The sequence below is a fragment of the Amblyomma maculatum genome, chromosome 8 (assembly GCF_055883805.1).
Source record: "Amblyomma maculatum isolate TAMU_Amacu chromosome 8, ASM5588380v1, whole genome shotgun sequence".
Classification (NCBI taxonomy): Eukaryota; Metazoa; Arthropoda; class Arachnida; order Ixodida; family Ixodidae; genus Amblyomma; species Amblyomma maculatum.
Window position 1 is genome coordinate 91,839,187 of NC_139351.1, and position 23,595 is coordinate 91,862,781.

General features: G+C 49.2%; 1 protein-coding gene across 1 annotated transcript; it reads left to right on the forward strand.

Moving 5' to 3' along the window:
• Positions 1-2,840: 2,840 nt before the first annotated feature.
• Positions 2,841-14,639, forward strand: LOC146181801 (uncharacterized). Its single transcript, XM_084575849.1, has 8 exons — positions 2,841-2,908; positions 3,600-3,981; positions 4,313-4,674; positions 6,551-6,710; positions 9,564-9,793; positions 11,044-11,205; positions 12,193-12,531; positions 14,327-14,639. Exons 1-8 carry the CDS (start codon positions 2,841-2,843, stop codon positions 14,637-14,639), a joined length of 2,016 nt encoding a protein of 671 aa, XP_084431975.1.
• The last annotated feature ends 8,956 nt before the right edge of the window (positions 14,640-23,595 follow it).

Genomic DNA, 23,595 nt, shown 5'->3' on the forward strand with positions numbered 1-23,595 from the left:
GTCCCTTGCGGAGCCACCGTACCGAGCAAACCCAAATACGCATCCCTGCCTGAGCGGCCGCTTTTCGGTGGAGACGAAAAGCAAGGCACCCGTGTGCTGTGCGATGTCAGTGCACGTTAAAGAACCCCAGGTGGTCGAAATTTCCGGAGTCCTCCACTACAGCGTCTCTCATAGCCTCAGTCGAATTGGGACGTTAAACCCCACAAACCAAACCAGACCTATTTCAACATGGGAGGAGGCTCAGCCACCTAAACGATAAAGCAGTGTTACGTTTCTCCACCGAGAAGTGGGACAGCTGACGCGGCCACCGCATAGCAACAGGCAGAACCGCGAGCGGATCGGCCATTTCGACGCCATTCATCGGCCGCGCTATTCTAGGCACTATAGCCGCGCAACGCTTCCTCCCGCCGACAAGCAGTGTTGCCAACTCAAAAATAAAAAACCCGCAACAGGAACTCCCAAAACCCGCTAAAAACCGCTAAATGTATTTTTGTGCCAAAAAGTTCATTTTTGTGCATTTTATTCAGTTTGCAAACAAATATAACTAATAATATAAAAACAAAGAACGCACTTTTTCTTTTCCGACTAAAAACCGTTGAATATATTATTAATCGACTAGAGGCTGCATACATGATAATATACGTTAAAGTTCTAAAAACTATTCTTTTTTTTTAAGTTTCTGAAATGGAAAGTACTGACTAGACACTGCTGAGTCCTGCCTGACTGCAGGCACAATCACAGAAAGATGCTTCATCTTCAAGCGACTGACCACTCGTACTGCTGGTACCAGGTACAGGTGGGCTTCCTGCGCTTTTGGCAGCGTACGCCTCCATCGTGCCGATCTTTTGAACTACATTTGGTGGCAGTTCGTAGTCTGAGCAGCATTTACCCTGCAGGTTCGAGGATTAGGTTCAAAAGTGCCGCAGAAATCGAGTCATGGTGTGTTCCAATGTTCCCCACTGTAGCATAGCGGCATCCCAGCGACGTCATGCGCTCACGTGGTGACGTTTTCTCGCAGACGCGACTAGAATTTTAAGACACGTTTCCGGTTCAGAAATAAAGTCTATAGAACTACCAAAAACCACCAAAAAAATCGCCAGAAAGGCTTAAAAACCGCTAAAAATTCCGCCTCCCGCAGTACAAGACTTTCGCCCGCTAAATAATGTAAAAACCCGCTAAATTTAGCCGGAAAACCGCTAAATTGGCAACACTGCCGACAAGTCTCAGCGTGTTCCTGCCACGCGCCAAATGTGTGTGCGTGCGTGTGTGTGCAAAAGCTGGCCAAGCCTGGAGCTCGAGGGAAAGTGCATCGCCCTCTCCTGTCTGCAGGAGGTGGAGGAGATGAGTTCGGAACACCTGCGATTGAGTCATTCGTCGTGAACCAACATGTTTGGCTCTCCCTTTCCTGTGAGGGTTTACCCTTTCCCTGTGAACGGGAAAACCTATAAAAAGCAGCGGCCGACTCCGCTGGGACAGAGACTACTTTGACGCGCCGTTGGCACGACGCTAGACACCAGCTGTGTGAGAGTGTCTGTAATCTCTCCGGGTCAGCTTCACTGCCCGTTTCTTCCTGATGTTACAGTAAAGGTTGTTTCGTTAAAAGACGCCTCGTCTTTGCTGGCACCTTTGATGCCGTCCGCCGTCCACGGAGCCGCCAGGCCAACGCTACCGAGGGGCCGCGCGCCGCAGCGGTACGCTACCCCGGCACTCGCGACCCCAAATGTAACAGCAGCAATTCATGCGAAGAAGAGGAAGACGAAAAGAACAAGCCGATGTTCGACGCAGGATCCGCAGATCCTCTTCAGGTATGTGCCGGATATATCCCGAAATTCCCCTAAAAGAGTCTGAAGATCATCACTTTCTCTCTCGCTCGATGGCTCTTGAATTCGGCCTGAATAATCGCAGGGCATCATTTCGTGTCTTCTAAATTCTGCTCAGTCACCCTGATATCTGCGCCAAGACAGCCGGTTGTAATATTTATTCCAGTAGACGATGTTTGGGATGCCTCATTCAGGGTGTGGTACATCTCGAACTGGTTTATAACAGCAGGGTCATATGATCCCACTTACTGTTCTTGTTGCGTGACCTTTAAATAATTTAAATTTTTAAATAATTCCGAGAAGGAAGTAAAAAGAGTTTTGCCGGCCCCGGTATCTTCTATCGCAAGTGTCCAGCGGAAGCACCTGAACTGCTGCGGCGCAAAGTAGAGGGACAGCAAGGGGGACAGGTAGGAGTAAGGGGGAGCGAAATCAATTACTTCTCGTCGTCTATAACACGTAAAAACACTACGAAAGCTTAAAAGTTCTGGTTAATGAGTTTTTTCTTTTAGTGTGTAATTCACGTAATGATTCTCAGAGTGCTATAGGTTATTTCATCCTAAACGACAGCTTGTCTTCCATCAGTCGACGGCCACCAGTCGACTGAAAATACCGTCGTAGCCGCATATTCTGTCCATGCAGCATCAAAAAGGAGCTGCGATATTTCAGGTCTATTGTGATGGTATAAATCAGGCTTTGTCCGTATTCTTCTGCATGCCTGATATTGTTGATAGCCCCAGAGTTACAGAGCCGATAGCAACACTTAATTGCTCGTATATTCTGACTCTGAAGACAGGTATTAGGTTGTTCAGCATAACGGAGTTTTAATAAGTTGTAGGTATAGTGCAAAATGTCAATTACCTGCGCACACATGTTGACCAAGTGCGGACGCGTCTGCCGATGCGCACGTGAAGACTTCCCTAGCCTAGCACTACCTATATGGTATAGACGAATACAGTGCACATAAAAGCATCAGATATCCCCCAAAGGAGGCCCTCCAGCCAATGGCGCCAACCTATTGCCATGACCTCTCCGTTGATCACCTTAGGTGTTCCACAGCAGCTAGTAAAGCTAGATTCACGCTCGCAGCCGTAAGGCGGCTGGCCACAACTTTTCGAAAATCAATCGATACCATTAATGGGAGGCCCTCAGTATTGCGGGGCGTTTGCCAATTCATTCTTGAATTGCATCGCATATTAGCAAGTGTCTAGGCGAAATTTTTAGTTCCATGTAGATGCAGGCGACCTCATGAACTTTTGAAACCCCATAAGGTTTCCCACGCCTGCTCGTGGCTATATCTAGAGTTCCGACACTGCGCATCTATAAATCCATTGTCTTCTGCGCAGTTGTAGTATTCAATGGCGAATAATGGAAACGTCCTTGAAGCTACATTTATAGATACCAAGATGCTTTGTTGGGTGAGTTGGTAAACATCCATTGTTAAACAGCGGGAACAGGAAGACACAGGACAAAATACTAAGAAGCCAGAGTACAAGCGCTTGTACTGTGGCTTCCTTGTATTTTGTCCTGTGTCTTCCTGTTCCCGCTGTTTAACAATGGGTGTTTACCAACTCGCCCAACAAAGCATCTTGGTATCTATAAATGTAGCTTCAAGGACGTTTCCATTATTCGCCATTGAATGCTACAACTGCGCAGAAGACTGAAAAATGTCCAATGTCTTTGTGTTGCGGCAGGCTATGAAATGGCTGGTTTTATTTGTGGGTAACCTTATTGGGTTGAAAGCTTTTATGAAGTTGCACACTTCTGGTTGCATGTTGCAAGCTGCCTTATCGGCGTTGGGAACGATTTTACCCGCCGGTTCCAGCAGCAGCAGCAAGAGGAGGATCAGCAAAACGTGGCCATCCGCGACGACTTCTCGGCGCCAACTGCGGCGGCGGTATGGTGTGCTGGCGCCCTGTTCGGGGCTGCCGTGGGCCTCATGGGGTTCCTGCTGTTCGCGTTGGTGAAGGGAAGCGAACCTGTGACCTCGCTGCCGCTGCCACCACCAGAAGGCGACGACGGCAGCGTCTGCTACTCGCCGGGCTGCCTGGCCACAGCGGACTTCTTCCGCGATTCGCTGAACCCGCTGGTGGAACCGTGTCGCAACTTCGACGACTACGTGTGCGGTCGCTTCAGCGGACCTGGAGGGAGCGTCGTGGACAGGGTATGTCGAAGATGCAAGTGGCGCTGTGCCGAGCGGGCAAGGAATACGCACTCGATCCTTTCGTCTACACGTGGCTTGAAAACAAATGGACATTCACGTCCACGCTGAGTGGAGAAATAATTCGGAAAATGGTGATGGAAAGGGGTTTAATAGGCACCATGAATCACAATGAACAGGTCATGTGGCTTATTAACCTAAAATATTCTGATGGTTACGCTGATCATGGGTCACGGGACCCACTGTCATGTCATATGTGAGCACTATCGGTGACATTAGGGCTGATAACATGACTGATGGTTAGATGGACCTTAACTATCAGTCTTGCATCCAGGAGCTTATGCTTTCCTACCTAAAGCTGGCGCTGACCGCGGAGAAATATGCCCTCGTTCCTGGCGACGGCGCACGCATCAAGGCCGCCATGCTCTTAAGAGACTGCATGGCCATCCGAGGATCAAGGAGGTCACGGCACGCCGTCCTGAGGCAGCTGATGCAGAACCTCAACCTCTTTCTGTACAACCCTCCTCCAGGCGCGCCAACGGCAGCCGACAATGTGCTGGCGCTGCACGTTGAGCTGGCCTACGCCTACGGGCTCAGCGCCCTCCTCAGGATTCGTCCTCGCGCGGCGCATTCGCTGGCCGTGGATTTTGACGGTGGAGCGTTGCAGGTGGCGCTGTCCAGAAGGACAGACATGGGGTGAGTCGGGCGGTGCGGTCGTATTTTGCATCTGATGTTGACGAGTCCACGGTGGATTAACAGAAGGAAAACGACAATGCGACACTCCGTGTTTCTCGCCAACTTTATCATTAACAAGGACGACATTTATTAGGGCAAATATGGAGAGGCCGGCAGGAGTAAATTGCGCATCTGGCCTACTGCTGGTTCTTTGATAAGACGAGAAGGGGAGATGAAAGCGATAGCGAAATATATTGAGGTAATGACTGCATAACACAACTAGTTTTACACGTGACTACCTCACAAGATATAGAAGTGCTCTCATATCTCTCACATGCACATGAATCACACAATGGGGGCGTTCCTTAACAGCCGAGTATCTGGACATTTGCCACACAAGAATGAAATAGTGCCTTTGCTACACATCAAGCTACACATCAAGGGCCTCGTTATGCAGGAGGGTTGCCCAGCTGCTTGGCAGTCGCTCAAAGCGCTCAGCTCTCGCCCGATTTGTGAAGGAAATTAGGCCAGCAAAGGCCTCCGGCATACTGTTACAAGCAGAAGGAATTAGGGATGTCATGAGATCAAGCTCGGGGATGTATTGTGCTCTTTATGCAATGCTAATGCTGAACCAGAAGAACAAGGTCCAGCCAGCCACGACCAAAAAGAACATTCTCATCAGAGACATCAGACATGTTTTTATTTGTTTATATATGCTGCGAATATCATGAGGTCCAAGCAGGAAGGACAATGGAAAACTAGTTCCAATGGCGCAAACAAGTGCATGAACTAAAATTCCGAGAGCACTGTGGAACCTGCACTGCAGAAATGCGAAAGCTAGAGCGTTGCTGCTGCGCACGGTGCATCATTATCATTATAAACTATATGCACCCTAATTATATTTTCTACTGTAATCATTGTAATTATTGCTAATTACAGCGTCATTGTCATCGCTGCTATCATCCTCACGGCAGCCAAGGAGAATTACGATGTGTGTTTCACGGTCCCAGGCGTTTCGTAGTTGGTTAAAGCGCTCGGCTGGGGATCAGATGAGTGGAGGTTCGATTTCCGGTGGAGACAGGATTTTTAATTTTCTGATGACGTCATCAAAATGATTGACAGCTAATTTCCCTCATACATTCGTTATTAGCAAGTGACACATCAGCGCGCAGATCCCGTGCACAACTCTCGCGCACGGGATTTCGTTCCATGAGCCTATAGGTTTTCGTCTTAAAAACACTCCATTCTCAGTTTTACTGCGAAAGCAATACTACTCTAGGTTTCGAGTCTTCAGCGTAGCGCGGCCGGCAGCCACGTCTTACCCACGTGACGCTGTGACATCACACCCAACGTGACACACGGTCTGGCAGGAGCTGCCAACTTGGGTCTCTCGTTTCACATTGGACGCTTATGTCAGAATCATCCTGCTAGGACCCTGACATTCACGTTACTCCTATAAGCCACTAAGGGACGTTCATACGGCTTGGTTAAAGCGGGGCTTCATATGTGGGCTGAGGAAGAAGAAAAAGAGAAGAAGAACGCTCGGTCACCCGCAGCTACTGCTTTTGCTCAATATTTAATTCAGCAGCGTTGAACCTTTGTAATCTTTTTTCCGTAATTTGTTTGTGTCTTTCCAATTAGAACACTATCTATGGACGCTATTTTTTTCCCGCGCGCTATTCCAAACGTCTGAGAAAACTCTGATGTGCGGGCTTCGGCCGATGTTCTGTGCTAGAGTCTGCTCGGCTCGTACGCTTGCTTTCAAATGAATGATATCGTGCAAACGCCTCCTGCTGCCCGAATAAAGCGAGAAGGCAAAATAAGTACCGGCCCACTCAGTTCGGAAACAGCAGGGAGATGGAAGTAACCCCTGGATTGCTCGTCGCGCTTTCTGCAGGCATGCGGTAAGCCTAATGAACGTGGCTGGCGTAGAACAACGCATCGAGCTCGTGCAGCTGAGGTACGCGCTCTACCGCGCCATTGAGACGGCAGTGGCCAGCGCCAAGGCAACATACCACGTACGGGATACTCGTCCTGCGAGGAGGGCCGTAAAGCAGGTACGCCAACCAGGGGACGCTGGACAACGATGGGTACCAAATCGAAACGCTGCGCTCCCTTTGGCGTCAGTGGTCGGTGCTCTGTTCTGCAGTAGTCAGACATCCCCAATTAAAAAACTTTTTTCACTTTAAATATCCTGACATTTCGAGGCCGCATCGTCTCCTTATTCAGGAATGATTGAATTATAGGAAGGGAAAGGCGTGGTAACTGTCTCACTTGTTTTCTGTGGACACCGCAACCACGCCGTAAGGGAAGGGAGGAAGATGGGAGTGAAAGTGGAAAGAGAGAAAGAGGAGCCGTAGTGGAGGGCTACGGAGTAATTTCGACCACCTGGGGATCTTTAACGTGCGCTGACATCGCACAGCACAAGGACGCCACTTCGTTTCGCCTCCATCGAAACGCAGCCGACGAGGTTGGGTTCGAACCCGGGTACTCCGGCACAGTAGTCGGGTGTCTTACCACTGCACCACGCCGGCGGGGCTTATTCAGGAATGAGATTGCTTTGCAGCTTAAAGTACGCGATGGAAAGAGGGAGATATGAGTTTGTATAGTTGAGAAAAGTTGAACAACGGGGGGGGGGGGGGGGAGGGGGGGGGTAGATTTGAATTTGTGGAGTAACGGTGTCGGCCATGAACCACCGTTCTCGGAACCAAAACCAATAATCGAGAAACACTCTTGTTAGACTAATCCCGCTATATCCAAACGACCCAAAAGAATGTCAACCGTACACAAGACAACCTCCCGCTTGACCCGTGTATGTCCAAGGACTTCTCTCTTCCGCAGCTAAGAAAAGACATGCACCAATAGCCACCTATGCATAGCCAATGATCCATGGCTGCAAAACCTCAAGTCGGCGCCCTCCCGTAATTTGCACCCTTCACAACTCTGAACTCCTTTCCCCACTGTCCATCACCTCCGAAGGAGCCGAGTTGGCCCTATAAGCGACGGTACTTTTAAAGGTAAAGAAAGAAGAAACTTTTGGTTAGAGATGTCTCAATTTACAGCAAAGCAGCCAATTCTGTCAAAATATTTAGTTTTCAGTACTCTGTTCTTGCGTCAGCGACCTTCAGAAATGCTTGACCAGGCGCCTTTTCTCAGCGAAAAGTCATGCGCTCGTTTCTGAAGAGGCGGTATGCGTCTCTTGCAGATCTATCCGAAGCTACGAGATTCTTATCGAAGATGTCGTACACGCTCTTTTCCATCGACCGTGCGCTGCGTTCCAGTTGCTTAAAACTGCGAAAGAACATTCCATAGATTTAAAAATGAACATTAAATTATCCTTGCTAGGCGTTGACGAGTGCGCGATAGTGTATATACTTGTAACAAAGGCGCATATCAGGTAAGACTGAGGGCGAAGCAAGGTGCACTACAAAATGGACCGCTGGTTTGTGGGCTAGGCGTGACGTCACACCCATCTTCCGCTCTGTGAAGTCCACAGCTGGCCCGCGCGTATAGAAAAGCCATCTATTCGTTTATCTGGTCTCCTGCCACCTTAGCCTTTGCGGGTGACGATAATCAGATTTGTCATGCTCATGACTTATCGTCGTTCCTGTTCAGTGTCACGCTGAAAGTGCCAACTATCGCGATCTTGGATAAACCTCACTGAGATTAAGCGGCACGTCATGCACCGCCTGGATCCACTACCTAATGGTACCTCGCTATGCGTGTCACACACCTTGTATACATGAGCCCGACGCAAGCGGATCTGGTAGGGGGGAGCCGGTTGTCGAGCTGAGTCAGCCCGACCCGTCCGGGTTTACATGAGCTCGTTTCTGTCGGGCAAAGATCGCTGCTACACCGTATGTCGAGCAAGTGAACCAGGCGCAGGAGGCAAGAGAGGAGGCGCCTGCCCGACGCGCCAGCGGTTACATGCCCCTCGCCCATAGGGTAGAGTCTAGCTAACCCACCCCCTGCAGTCGGGCTGGCGAAACCCGACCCGACGTTCATCTAGCTCAACCCCCTAGCGTACCTATACCATGAGCCCGATAGTCGGTTTTCAGCCCGACAGGCCTCCCCGACCCGACTTTGTTGGTCTCATGTAAACCCCTTGACAGTGTTTCGGCAACTTGGCCAATGTGCACCACACGCGGTGACTGAGGGGCAAAAAAGTTTTCACACATAAAAAACGCGTTTGCACCCCTACACGTCAAAGGCGATCTCTGGACCTTGCGGCAATGGTGGAGAGCCTTCGGTCTTGTTCTTGCGGTGTTGAGCGAAGTGCCGGCCGTATACGTATTTTGTACAGTACGGCGGTCCTGTTCTTATTCTTTATAGTGTCTCTATGCCCTACAGCATCGTGGAGGGCCGGTTGTCCTATTCTTTGTTAGAATGGTGCCCGTTTCTTATAAGGCTAGAGCGATGTTGGCCGTTTACTTCTCCGTGCGAGTATAATGTCGTTCGGGTAGGACTCCATCTATGGCCTGCTCTCTGTTAGAGTGCCGAACGCGCCGTTGATAATCAGAGAGCCATCTGCCCTATTCGGCTCTGTCAAGTGTCATCCTTAACTATAATAATAGTAATAATTGGTTCACATGAAGGGAAAGTTGCGGTATCTGTCACACTTAAACGTTTATGTGGGCGCCTGACCCACGCAGTAAGCAAAGAGAGGAAGGTGGAAGTGAAAGTGGAAAGAGAAAGAGGAGCCACAGAAGGGCTGCGGAGTAATTTCGACCATCTGTGGATCTTTAACGTGCGCTGACACCGCACAGCACCATCCCTACGCTAGAATTTCAGAAAATTGTCACCAGGCTTTTCTCTATCACCGCAAAGTGCCGTGCGTAACGTGCAATAGTTGATTGGCACCAGTCGCGATTTTCAGTTCTTCCCCCACAATTTCTTCCCCGCGGCCGCAGGTGAAGGACCTGGCGTTTACGGGTGTTAGTAAAAATGCGTTTGGCGACGCGGTCGAAGAGAAGACTCCGTACAGGCGCAACGCAAGCGTGTTCGAGTCCCCATTACTGAAGGCCGTGCTGGAGTCCGTGTGGAAGCACATGGCGGCCCCCACGCTGTTCCTCTGGACCAGCTGGCACGTGCTGGATGAACTAGTCCCATTCGTCGAGCCCACATTCGCCGAGGCCCCTCGGTAAATGCTATAGTACTTTGAAAAACGAAAAAGGAACCCTTCGTTGTATGTCCACGTATACAGCGGGGCAGAACTCGATAACACTGTATACGGAATACGTTTATCGGAGATTTTCCAACCAATAGCTTCCACCAGTTCTCATGACGTTCTCAGTTCTCATCTCCTTTGCAGCGCAGTGGTTACGGCGCTCGAGTATTGTTCCCAAGAATGCGGCCGGATCGAATCCCGGCCTCGGCGGCCGCTTTTCGATGGAGGCGAAAAACAAGGCGCCCGTGTGCTGTGCGATGTCAGTGCACGTTAAAGAACCCCAGGTGGTCGAAATTTCCGGAGTCCTCCACTACGGCGTCTCTCATAGCCTGAGTCGCTTTGGGACGTTAAACCCCACAAACCAAACCAAACCTTTCACTGTAGTGGGACATCTCGCAGAGCATTGGCAGTTGTACGAAGATTATCCACGAATCGGCAAAATAACCTTGACGTCATGAGGCTCGGTCGATGCTTTTGGTTGGGGAGCTACTTTGAGGATCATTTGCCGCTTTGGTGTTGTGTTGTGAGCGACTCCAATTAGCTTAATTTATAGGAGCAGATTAGCAAATATGTAGGTTTATATCCTTGGCTACATTCTTGTAAGCGGTCGCGGTAAGCGTTATACGATGTGATGAGGCTAATCGGATGCTGCTCAAAGGAGGATATCCAACCAATGACTTCGACTGTTTGATATGACACGTTGTCGGCAACAGAAAAGTGGTAGTGGAGGGTGGCGCATTGATTTCGGTCATCTTGGGTTCTATAAAATCGCAGTACACCAGACGCATTTGCTTTCTTCATCGTCTTCAAAGCATTGGGGTTTAAGAACAGCGAACAGGGCACGGTAACGTTATCGCGCTGAACTCTTGAAGGCGACGCTTAAGCGTCCTCCAATATTTGTATGTTATATATCAGTTACTGAGAGTCCTTGTATTTTTCTTCCAAGTATGGGTATTAGCATTTCGCCTCCGTGCAGACGCAGTGTCCGCTGCAAAGATTACATCCCGCGACTGTGGGCGCAGTCCTCGGGTGGGATCATTCCGTGTACTCTGCGAGCTTTCTTCTGCCCCTCTTACAGTTTTCACCTTGACTTCTTCAAAATATGCGACACCATGAAACTAGCCCGGCAGCGTGCTTTCCTGATGAATTCAGCGTGTCAGAAAGTGTCGATCTTTCCGGGTTCCGTTTAATACTGTGCTTGCGTTTCCTTTACCAACCGTTAGGACGCCTAATCTCGAGACGTTCATCTTCGGCTGCCTGCGTATGGTTGCGCATGTCATGGAACCGGCACTGGCTGCCCTAGTCTACCTGCCGCGCATCACGGACAGGACTCGAGCCGAGACGGCCGCCATGACCAACGCGATCGCCGGTTGCCTTAGCAAAAAGTGAGAGCACCTTAGTTCGCCGCGAATAGCACACCGCTGTCCCTTTTTAGACAATTTGGCGGTGTCTGCTTCATATTACAAGATGAAATTGCTGTAATATGCGGCAATTAGAAATCTGTGACATAGGCAAGCAGACACGAGCGGTAGAATGTAAATTGTAAATTGGTTTACAAGAAAAAAAAAACGCGTAGTCTATGTCGCACTTCTCTTTGTACACACGAACTGCACCGTGAGGGAAGTGAGATTGATTTATTTATAGGAAGGGAAAGACGCAGTAACTGTCTCACTTGTTTTCTATGGACACCTCAACCACGCCATAAGGGAAGGGATGGAGGGGGGGTGAAAGTGGAGAGAGAGAAAGAGGAGTTGCTCCGTAGCCCTCCACTGCAGACAGAAGAGAAAATAGAGAAGAAAGAAAAGGAAGAGGGAGAGAAATACGTGCGCCGCAACAACAGCCGTCGTTCACCACCGAAACGGTTGCGGGTGCCATGACGGCCTACAACAGATAAAAATTCGGTGACAGGCTAGCCCCCGCCGCAAGCGGCGGTGACCTACCTGTCCCAGCCCCATGAGGGGAAAGACGTGAGGGAAGTGAGGAGGCTGGGAGTGGAGAGATAGCATAGCGAAGGGCTATTGAATAATTAGACCACCAGGCGATCTTCGCGCAGCACCAGACCCGTTTGCGTATCTTCTCCACCGAAACGCAGCCCCTGCGGAGACACCATAGTGTTCAAATTTTCTTTTGTGTGCCTTCAACACTCGTGACAAATCATGATAACTAATGTTCGAGTAGAAAGTGGTTATCTGGCTATTTCTCTGTATCACGAAGAAAGACAGCTAAGCGGAAGCCCCAGTGTCTTAGCGCACCGGTCCAGGTGGCTAATGTTAGCAATACGGAGGATCACATCCTGCTATAGCTTTTACGTCACGTACAGTAAAGCTATTAGTACTACCGCTGTTAAATTTGTTTCCCTTACACCTCTAAAGGCGCCGGCTATCAAGGTTCGAGACGCCGCTTCGGCTGGTTGTCGGCCTGCCCTCGTACGCTGAGAACGCCGAGCGCTTAGACGCCTTCTACGCGTCCTTTCCGAAGCCCCGCGGCCGGTTCCTCGCTGACTGGCTTAACGCCGTGGCCGCCTGGAGGGAGCGTATGTCTCCTGCAGATGCGCACTTTGACCCGCTCGACTCTGACGTGGAAGTGGCCGCCGACGGCACTGTCGTGGTTCCGGCGGCGCTTTTCATGGTACCCTTCTATGCGCCGGACGGGCCCGCGGCCGCCAACGTCGGCGGTCTCGGTCACCTCATTGCAAGGCGCCTTGCTCAGTGGTACGTGCATACCCGAGTGTCTGAAATGACGAAAACGGTTCTCCCTCTGTTTCTGTTTCCTCGTTGTGATTTGCTGGATTACAATGATCGTGCCTGTGCCACTGGCGACCCTTTCTTTCCTCGCGTTTCTCTGCCCGATACTTCCCTTAGTGTACTGGGCGTCAATCTAGCCATTCATGTGGTCGCATTTACAACCTGGTTGGTTTGTGGGGTTTAACGTTCCAAAGCGACTCAGGCTATGAGAGACGCCGTAGTGGAGGACTCCGGAAAGTTCGACCACCTGGGGTTCTTTAATGGCACTGACATCGCACAGCACACGGGCGCCTTGCTTTTTTCCTCCATCGAAAAGCGGCCGCCGATGTCGGGATTCGATCCCGCGTCCTTGGGAACAGTAGTCGAGCGCCGTAACCACTGCGCAACCCCAGCGGAGTTCGCATTTGCAACCTCTTCCTCTTGAATTCAATACATAAACATTTACTTTTTTTACAGAACGTATTTTAGATTCGTTTCTTTTCTGCCAGAAGTGGGGTATATGCCGGTATTCGCAAGCTGTTTGACGTTGTCAGTGACATCAAGTATAGAGTCGGAATCTAGACTATGGGCTTTCGTAATGACAATGCACAGAAGCTCGTGGAACCACACAAAAGGTTCTCTTGACGTCTCTTTGTGAACGGAAGTCACGAATGGAAGTTTACAAGCATCCTTCTAAACACAAGTACGTGTTGTACTTACCTTGCTGGTGCTCACACATGGGGCAGAAACGAAAATGCACAAAAAGAAACTAAGCATAGCGAGTTGTAGGAAGGAAAATTAAAAGAACGCTCAGCAATAAAATACACAGCAAGATAGCTTAATGAGTCATGAAACAAACGCGAGTCAACAGCATCTTAGCTGAAATTAAGAAAATGAAATGTAGTAGTAAAGACATCTATAATGAACGCGGATGCAACATAACGGGTGGTTCCTTTAGGTGACATTAAGGAACCCCATTATCACCTCTTTTCTGGCTATTTGGTGCATACTTGAATTGGTGAAAAAAAAAAAATGTAACTCTAGTTGTGAGTAGCGCCTGTGTCTCGTCTTCTTCCTTTTATGTGTTCTGCATGGATCGACGCAATTTTTTCACCAATTGAAGAAGCCCAAGTGATGAAATTTTCGGAGCCATCTACTACAGTGTCTCTTATAACCTCAGTCACGTTAGGACGTTGAACCCCATAAACCAAACCAACCTTTAAGTGACAACAGTGAATGGATGACATAATGGCAGTAGGATGTAACAGAGAGTGAAGAGGACAGAGAATATTAGGAAATTCGCGCGGATATTACGGCCGCTGCACAAACGCAAAGTATAAACCGTCTTTAGAAAAAGTACCCAGACAATCCGTTTTGAGTCAGCAGTATGCAGTGGAGCCCTATATAGGGCGCAACTGAAGACCACAAGATCTCGAAAGATAAGGACAAGATTTCGCTTTACACTACGGAGATTTGGGGCTTAAAAGGAGTCCACGACAGGATTAAGTATGCAGTGGAGCCCTATATAGGGCCTACCTGAACACCACAAGATCTCGAAAGGTATAGGACAAGAGTTCGCTTTTCCCTACAGAGATTTAGGGCTTAAAAGAGGTCCACGACACAACTAAGAAATGAACTCTGTTGTGTGGTTACTCTAGCCAAAGACGGAGAACACGATTATCTCGAACAAAAAAAAAAAACTTTAAAGAACTGTAATTGTAGCCAATTACAGTGACAGTGACGAACGCTAATAATGGCTGCCATTGTAACCGGCGCGGTTCAGGCACCTGGTGTCTGATGCCGACATCCCCGCCGAATGCCGGGCTCCGGCAGGTTCACCTACCGACGGCGTGGTCGAGAACGTCCTGGCGTACGAGTGCATCGAGTCAGCACTTGTCGCAGTCAACGCAAGCGACGGGCCTCGTCTTCCACGTCTGCCCACGCTCAGCCCGCACAGGATGGCTTACACGGTCGGATGTCTTAAGGTGCGCATCTGTTGTGTAGATATACACACCTGCCCTGTTGCAGCCGCAGCACGGCACCTAAGGTGTCCTGGCATTTTAGCATTTGAGCAGAGCCCACAGTGGAAGAACTAAGACATCACATGAAGTGGCCAGGTGTTGTCAATTAGCGACCCGTCATCGCTATAAGGTGACTAACCGTTAGGTAGGTAGTCATGTGGTGGAGAGTTTTCTTTGTGTGCATGAATTCGAAAGTGCACGTCGAAACCAGGTTGTAGCAGTGTGCGTCCACAATACGATGCAGCGTTTTGTAGTCAAAGAAATGGGGTAACTTAAAGGGTGTCCACCAAGGGCAAGGAAAGCCGCTACCCTGTTGGCAGATATTGAATCATCTATTTATTATCCTTTCGCAGATATATCTAGAGCCACAGATATTGCGCAATGGGTCTTGGAAATTGCCCATTAGAAACAGCCATGACGTTTTCCCTCTCAACTGCTACAACGGGCTGATCAAGAAAAATAAAGAACATACCACGGTTTCGCGCTCGAACCACACATTCGCGATCAACCCAATCTGGTCAGGTTTCCCTTTTTGTCGCTTTCTGCAACGCTACAACTAGGCAGTAGGGTGAGGGGAAACGTTGCTGTTTGCAGCACAACGAAGGGTAAGGTACACATAATGATTCTGTTCATGCCCTTCCTTACACCATGGTTGGCAGGCGCGTAGGAACACAGTCATGTAGTGCGTCCCATCCTGATTGGCTCAGGTCGCCTTTACCTTTTGTAGTGCTACGAAGAGGTTACGGACCTCCGCAGTCTCTAGTAGGGCGTAACCCCCCCCCCCCCCCCCCCCTTCTCAGCTGCAGTCTTTGTAGAGCCAATAACAGCCCTTTCCTGGCGACCTCAGGCAGACCTTGTGATGCTCAGAGGCAGAATTCGCGCGAAAAAAATGGCGCCGGTGGTCTCGGTGAGGTACAAGAGTGGCAACTAAAAAAAAATTCATAGTTTGTTCTTTTTTCTGAGGACTTGTAAGCGGCAAGCATGATCGGTGCCATTTGCCTGCAAAATGAAAGCTCTTGACAGACATTTTTTTACCCTTTCGGGAACTTTTTTGGCAAGCGATGATGATGTATATTGTATCCCATTTTCGTGTTACCGGACACAAAACCAAGTATCCCCCGTTGTATGACTTGCAGATATCATTCCATTATTTTTACCTTGTTAACAAATTATTACTGCTGAAAAAGCTGTGAGTTATAAACTAGTTTGTACATTTAGCGCTTCTCATCTTTGTGTTTCGTTCTATATATGGCTTAAATGTAACCAGTCAACGAATAGTGTTTCAGCTTTCCTGTTTCAACCTTTTTCTCACGACTATGGTGCTATCTATTTAGTGCATGTATGGGTCAAATGCTCCTTACATGCTTTGATCGTCAAGCCTAAATATGCCTCGTAAGTGTTTAGTCAGCGCATTTATCCTCTGCCTGTCGTGCTGTTCCGTCGCAGAGTTTTAATGCCTTGCTGCGTTATATAATGCTTGCCTTTCACTTATTGCACTGCAGGACTGCACCACAGAACACGGAAGACATGGAGGTTGTCACGTCCCCTTCCAGCGCCTCAAGGCATTCGGCGAGGCCTTTTCGTGCGCTCCGGTCGAGCCATTATGTTCGCTGACTTAACCAGGGTTCATACTATCAAATTATGTCGCAATAGGTTGAATGAAGACAAAGCGATAGGATCAACATACCTGAAATGCTGCCGATATGTCACAGTTCCTTTCATTACGCATCATTGATAGAAAGAAACAAGAACAGAAGAAAACTATTCACACTGCACTACGAAGATTCGGACGTTGTGCACAAGCTGCGATAAGGGGAGAATAAAGCAATTGCATGCGCTCGAAATCATCTGAGAGTTTGCACATATAATTAAAACATGAATTACAGTAAGCCGATCACCAAATCTCAAACAGTGTGGTGCAGGAGAGTTAGTTAAAAGATATGTATGTGTTGTGTATGTGTTGTGTATGTGTGACCAATTCTCAGCCTGCACAGAGCTACTTCTTTAAATCTGTCTCGTTTTTCTGTGGTGTACCTGCCTATCCTTGGCTTTATTGTGAGCAGTTTATTTTCTGTTGCTGCGTCCCATTCCTCTTGCCATTGTTGCCGAATCATGTTTTTTATGTGTGGCTTGAGGTCATGATAAGTTATCTTGTCAACGTCTGTGTCATTTCGAAGGGCAGCTTACGCAGCAAGCCTATCAGCAACCTCGTTGCCTGGTATACAACGGTGGCCTGGTACCCAACATAGCGTAATTTTAAGTTCTAATTTATGGGCAGACATGAGGTTGTAAAAGAGAAAATTTAGGACTGGGTTCTTATGCCATTTCGAAGAAGATAGAGGTTAAAACGCTGAGGAAGTCTGTAGATTACCGCTGTACGTATTTTGTTTTCAATAATGTGTCTCACAGCTAGCAGGATTCCAAGGCATTCAGCGGTAAATATACTTGTATGCCTGTTGAGTGTTGAAAGTGAAAATTGTGGTCCATGTGCTGCACAGGACACTTGAGCAGACTTTGAAGCATCAGTGTAATATTCACCACAAGTGTACTTCGCCTGAAGTGACATGAAGTGCTGCTGTAATGGCAATGGGGGATGCGTGCTTCCCCACTTCAAGAAACGACAGGTCACAATTAACAGCGTGCATTACTGATGTTCTTGCAGTACTGACTTTCTTGCAAACCTCATACTGAATTTTGTCCAGGCCGGACGCTATTTTCCGTTTCGCATCGTCAATTTCAGCCAGCAGCTCAGACATCGAAAAGGGACTCGCAATTCCATCTGCGTCGGCAGCAGATGGTAGTTTCCAACCTGCCAAATTAAAATTTTCAGCTGAAGGAGGCAATATATCGTATTTTGGGAAAAATGTTCGAGCAGCTTCTTTGGCGAAATCGCCCGGCGACAGATTAGCCGCAAAGCATGCTGTTGCTGCTGCGTCAGTAGAACGACGACCGTGTTCCATTGCACGAAACGTTCGCAGAGTGAGGCATTCGAGGATTTATGAGAAAATAGTTCACACCATGCATTCCACTGGCGTCGCGAGAGATCGCGTTCACATCTCCGAGCCTTCGCAGTAAGATAATTCAGTCGTGTACGTGCCTGCCCCGAAGTAGGGTCTCGCGTAGCAGCCATCTCAGCTTAACGGCGGGCTGCCCACAAGTTAAGCAGGCCAAGATCTGGTGCCGGTCGACCTACATCAATCCGGGTAGTAGTCGTAGCGCTGTTTAGTGCTCTTTGTATACGGTCAACAAGGAGTGACGACGAATCTCAAGACATACTGTCTAGACATGAGTGAAAGCTGTCCCAGTTGATCACAGAACATTTGCGGCGTAAAGGGCGGAGACGGGAGGGATGGAGACCGATGATGATATGGTGGTGATCACTTCCCCAGCAGTCTGGCTCCATATGCCATGAGGGAGTTCCCGCGCCCAACCACCACGTCAAGTCTGAAGCATAGGCAGCACTACGTATTTGACGCACAGACCGTGTTGCTGTCCCAGGTTGATTAAGCAAAACAAAGCATCAGTGAAGGCGTCCCGCACACGCCTACCACGAGGGCTTGCAGTCGGATACCCCCAATCCGGGTGAGGGGCGTTAAAGTCGCCTCCGACTAAAATTGGTCACCCGAGGTATTGCTGACGGACACTTAATACAAAGCCAAGATTAATACGGGAAGGGGCGCCTCCAGCTGGTCTAACGTAATGTGAAACAAGCACAACGGTTCCTTTCAAAAATTTTGCAGCAACTGCTACTACCTCTTGACATAATGTGCACCAGTTTTCAAGCGAAAGGCGCACATGAGGAATGCGCGTTTCAGCATATGCCGCCGCCTTTCCCGGGTGAGAAGCAGTCTGCACGCGACGGTCGGTCATTGAAGGAGACACGTAGCCGCTGAAGCCCGCAATTGATGGCAAGGCGTTCGTTTCCTATAGAAATTCATAGCCCACACCCGGAGCTTGTTAAATTGCAGTCGGGTTTTTAGCTCGCCCACCTTCGTGGAAATGCCTCTACAGTTCCACTGTAGTACACCAGGACGACCGGAATTCGCCATTTTCGGGTACTAGTCCAAGCGCTGCAGTATCACAGATGTCAGGTTGGGCAACTGGTTGATCATATAGCAGAGCAGCGATATTGCAGAGTTATTTGGCGGTGTGGTACACTGGGAACAGGCCGCAAATGGCACTGTTGTGCGGAATGAAGGCGGTTGTGTTGGGCAATTACTAGATTTGGCGGTTACTTCTGCAGCTCGCCGACGTCGAGCAAGCATTTCATGGTGTTGCCGGAGCTTAGAGACCTCTGCTAAGAGACGATTGGTTTGCTCATCCACTACAGCCATATCGTTGTCTGATAGATCAGTACGCTGCTGTATTGGCTGTTGTCGACGGCGTTTCTTGAGCACCGTATCATTAGACTTTGTTCTAGGTGGAGGTGCATTCGAAGCGGGCTCAGGAATCTCTGGCCATTCGTCATCATCCCACTGGAGAGCTGCAAAGCGATTGCATATCTGCACTGGTGTCATGTCTTCCATTGGCCAATGCTTAGAGTTCCGAAGATAAGCCTTCTGCGTTGCCTTTTGCTTTGTCGGACAACTTGGAGATGTTATCTCATGGTCGTCCGATTTGCAGAGGCCGCATCGGTACGTAACTTTTTCTTCAGACGCACCTTCATCGGCAGTAACTAAAGGGCAAGATTTGCGCATGTACCCTGCCCGGAAACAGTTGTAACAGTAAACCACACTCGGTTTGTACGGCCGCGGCCTCAATATGCAGCCTTGGTAGTACAGACAGGCTGGGAGTGTCGGAGGGCCTTGCAAGGTGGTCATGCAGGAACGCCCCTTTCCTATGTGTCGGGCCTGTATGCCTTGGTGCGTGGGGAAGTACAGCTCACGTTGAAGGGCTGTTTGATCTTCGTTTGTGTCGACGTTGTAAACGACGCAACGCTGCAATTCGGAGCCTTCAACTAGATACACTTGCCCAGGCACTGAGATCTCACTTGTGACTGAAATACAACTAAGCGTTTGGATGCGTTCCACCGCAGTACGTTCCACCGCAGGGAGCCACACAGCTATAGTGTTTGACTTCTTCCTTGCCGTGAAGCCCCGAAAACATCTGGTTCCAAGACACGCGTCCAAGTTGGCCTGATGATCCTGTTTGGTATATCGGTCAGGCTTTTGTTGGCTAGAGATTTATCCCGGTGTAGGCGACCTGGTTTTCGATAGTTAAACAGGAGCGCTTTCCTTAATAGCCATCACTTGCCGAAGACGAATTCGGTTTATTATCTTCCGAATGACGCTTGTGAAGGGCACGAGTGCTCGTTGACACGGGTGGTGATACCGATAAGTCCATTGTAGAGCACGTCTCCTCATGTCGCACTGTTGGATGTCCATCTCGGCTTGTTGACTGGGTGGTCATAGCCGTGCTCCGCCCAGAGAACAGTTCACTTACGGGATGTTGTGCATTTTGGGAAGGCTGAATGGGCGCTGGTGCTGATAAACTGGGAGCACCAAGCTGGACCCGAGGCCGATGGTCAGGTTGAGGTGTCGACGGCAGGGCAGGAGTTGCAGCGAGCAACTCCGGCGAAGCTACCTCTGCCAGCGTGGCCGCGGCAGCACTAGGCCTAACCACCGTGCCGACCGGAGCTGCAATCATGCATGGGTACCATGCGCTGGAGGTCTCGCAACCTGACGCCGAGAAGACGTCTGGAGCTTCCTCGGAAGTAGAGGATCCACTTCTCTAGAGACAGTACAGGTGTTTACAAGGACGGCAAGAATCAGACCCTTTCAGACCCTCTTTCGCACATATGCACTGTGCTGTTCGCTTAATAATTGTATTGATGATGTACCTCTATTACCTCTTATATACTGATTATAATACTGTTGTAAGCTAGCAAATTAAAGACCACCGACATAGATATAAACACCTCTTTAACGAAGCCGCACCAACAGTGCTTTAGGGCTGAGTTCCGCTCTCACCCTCCCATCTCCCAGGCAAAGCCCGAGTTGGTAGCATTGTTATGGCCGAGCCGTTAGTCAGGAAACCATTCCAGCGCATCCGCGTGTTCGGACGGCGGCGCTGGAGAGCAGGTCGTGTTTTCTCCGAGAACACGACGAGCGGACCTAGGACAGCAGCACAAGGGCGCAGGTCCGTATCATCGCGACACGGGGAGACGCGCCTTCGAGAAGATAATTCGAGTCGAGCACACTTTTGTCTCACTGAAGGGGACGAACGGGAGCGGTTGCCTCGTCGCCGGGCTCAACCCGGAGCAGGCCGCCGTGTTGTGACTCGCCAAGTGCAACCAGTTATGTTGAAAGGCTAACGTGCTCTCTTTTACGTGGCCGCATATTTTCTCGCGTTCTGAAAATATGCTCGATAAACCTTCAGTTTGCTCATATCCTGAGTGACTCGTGCCTCCCTCAATGCCATGCGGTGATGTCCTATGTCCCGCTCTTCCGATCACATTAGCGTCTACCCGCTCAGCCATGTCACGTGATCTTGTGACGTCACAAAACCCGACGGCCAATCAGTGCACGGCCACATAGCCTTCGAACTACCACCTGACCATGATTTCTCGCTCATAATGCCGACAATGGCGACGCCGGATATCGTAGCGAACAGGGCTATTAACGTTATCGTAGGTGTTAAAAATCACTAGCATGGCTGAATCTATCGCCGCAAAGATATTAATCATCAAAAGGCCCGGAAATACACAACCAGGTCAAGAGAACGGCGGCGAGACTGCCGCCATTCCGTACGGCCGCAGGAACATCAACAGGATCTGTGCGTGGACAGGGATGGGAATCGCGCTCCCCGCTCGCAACAATTGTCAAGGAACATCCTTGCTTTTTTCTCAAAAGCCCTTTGCATGCGGTGTATAGTATTCGATTGTCCTGTGGACTATGCTATATTAGACGCAGATATGCGTCAGATATGCGACTGTGAAGGCACATGAGGTATCTGGAACATGGCAGGCGGAGAGGACACTTAGCAACGCACTACAGGTCGGAAGAAGGCCGGAAGAGCAAACCTGAAACCTCTAGGGTAGGCATCGGTAACGTACACATGACGCAAAATTCATGTTCAGTCGAGGCCTGTGCGCCACCTGCAATGAAGCGAGTCGGCAGGAAGCAGCAGACAGCATCAGCTGCGTCAGGAGCTTGTAAAAGCAAGAAGGAACAATATGAATGAGAAGGCCTTCCAGTCGCATAAAGTTCACCTCTTTAATGGTAGCGTTTCTACGCCAAAAAAATGTTCGGCGAAAACTGTGCCGCTCGTGAAAGCCCAGGTTTTCTGCCTTGATAGCTTTTTGTGTGTTAAAAATGTTTACATGCTGCAAGCAATGAGACAGTATTGGGTTCTATTCACGCATTCCATACGAGTCTTCAATGCGTTTATCTGCGGTACCTGACAGGAAGGGAAGCAGCGTGTTTAAATGCTGTTAGTGCAACAGCTTACAAGTAACAAGAAACGCAGCGTAACCTGCTTTATATTATGTAGAAAGTTTACTTTCACGCGTATAATAAGAAAGAAATAATTGCGTTCCTCCTGTTGAATGTGGTTTTAAATGCGCTTGCTCTTTACCGTGGAATGTGCCCTGTGTTTGGTGTGAAGCCCCCGGTGGAGAGGAGACCAAATGTAGAAAGAAACTCTGCCTGTCCACTCCAGGTCAGATCAGGGAGTGGAAATATGGGTGGCGCCGCGAGTTCAATCCCACGCATGACCATAAAGTGACTAATTCATTACGTAGTCTACTAATAATGCGCCCATAATGACAAGCACCTTCTCTTACATTGTGCATGCGCTCGGCCTATATAATTTATATAATGTCCAGAGTTTCGCTGGTTTGCCCAGCAGAGACCCACCCCATTCCCTTAAAATTTAAAAAGTGAAACTTTGGTTGCAAAAACTGTTACTGAATAGAGATTACACCATGATTGCGTATCGTAGGAAACTTCGAGGATACAGGCTGTAAGTTACTCGCGCATTGCTGTGTCCCCGTTGGTCGTGTTGGAGGACAAGCGCGGCAAGGTTGGATTGCGCGTAACATGACGGTTCGTGCGACAGGATACAGAGTAGGTAGCCAATTAAAGATGGCTTGTTACAGCCACCCACAATGCTGATGGTTGTTGACAAAGTTCCGGCCCTCAAAGGCAAAGCCCAAGTTGTCTTTGGTGGCCACAACTACTGTCTCAGGGCGACACGAAAGGAGCCACAAGCAAGTGCCTATTGCTGAACTTGAATTTCGGACGTATCTTCATAGTTCTCATACAGCTATACTTTGTCTCGATCAGCGAACTTTTGAGGTAATGTATCACAGTCAAGGTCCCACCGCAGGCCTACTTTCCGTAGCCAGCACTCTCACGGATGCCGTAGCTGGGCAGATCCACAATGGATGCTTCGCATCGCACGTGTTCGCTGGCGCAAAGATTATTTCTCGGAAACATGGGACATGAGCGGATCTGGGGGAAGAGGGGAAGGTGGCGGGATGTCTGAAGTGTCACGGTGTGTGATTTTATCCACATGGATATGTAGATCGTGAGCATGGCCGCGAATCCAGTGTATACGCACAGGACAGGGGTATTTTTTACAGAGCTGGTGAATAGATGGTGTAATTTTGAATTTGCGCTGAACAGCCTTAAGCTGCTTATGGGCGGCTAGGGAGTTAGTGTAGATGTGAACAGTATCAAACGTGGGTTGAAGTGGGAGGAAACTAATTGCGTTATGTATCGCCTGAAGCTCCAATGCAAGGGGGCTGCATGTATCCACGCCATACGTTGCGCGAGAGTTAATTTGAGGATGGGAGGGACTGTACACAGCGGTAACTGTACACAGAGCTCCACACATTGGTAATTCTCGATATCATGGCAGATATTGCAAAGCCAAAAACCTTTCACTAAAGCGCTAAATGAAGCGCACTGAAACGAATGCACCGGACATCGACCACTCTCGATGACGTCTTGGCAGATTGCGAAGCCAAGATTCATTCACTCAAGCGCTAATTAAAGCGCAGTGATTAGAGCACCACACTTTGCCTATT

Bases quoted from the DNA above. Each gene is read 5' to 3' on its own strand.
- LOC146181801 (XM_084575849.1), top strand. From the start codon at position 2,841: ATGACCTCTCCGTTGATCACCTTAGGTGTTCCACAGCAGCTAGTAAAG. The intron at 2,909-3,599 runs GTAAGGCGGCTG...GCATGTTGCAAG, and splicing joins CTAGATTCACGCTCGCAGCC to CTGCCTTATCGGCGTTGGGA. The intron at 4,675-6,550 runs GTGAGTCGGGCG...CGCTTTCTGCAG, and splicing joins TCCAGAAGGACAGACATGGG to GCATGCGGTAAGCCTAATGA.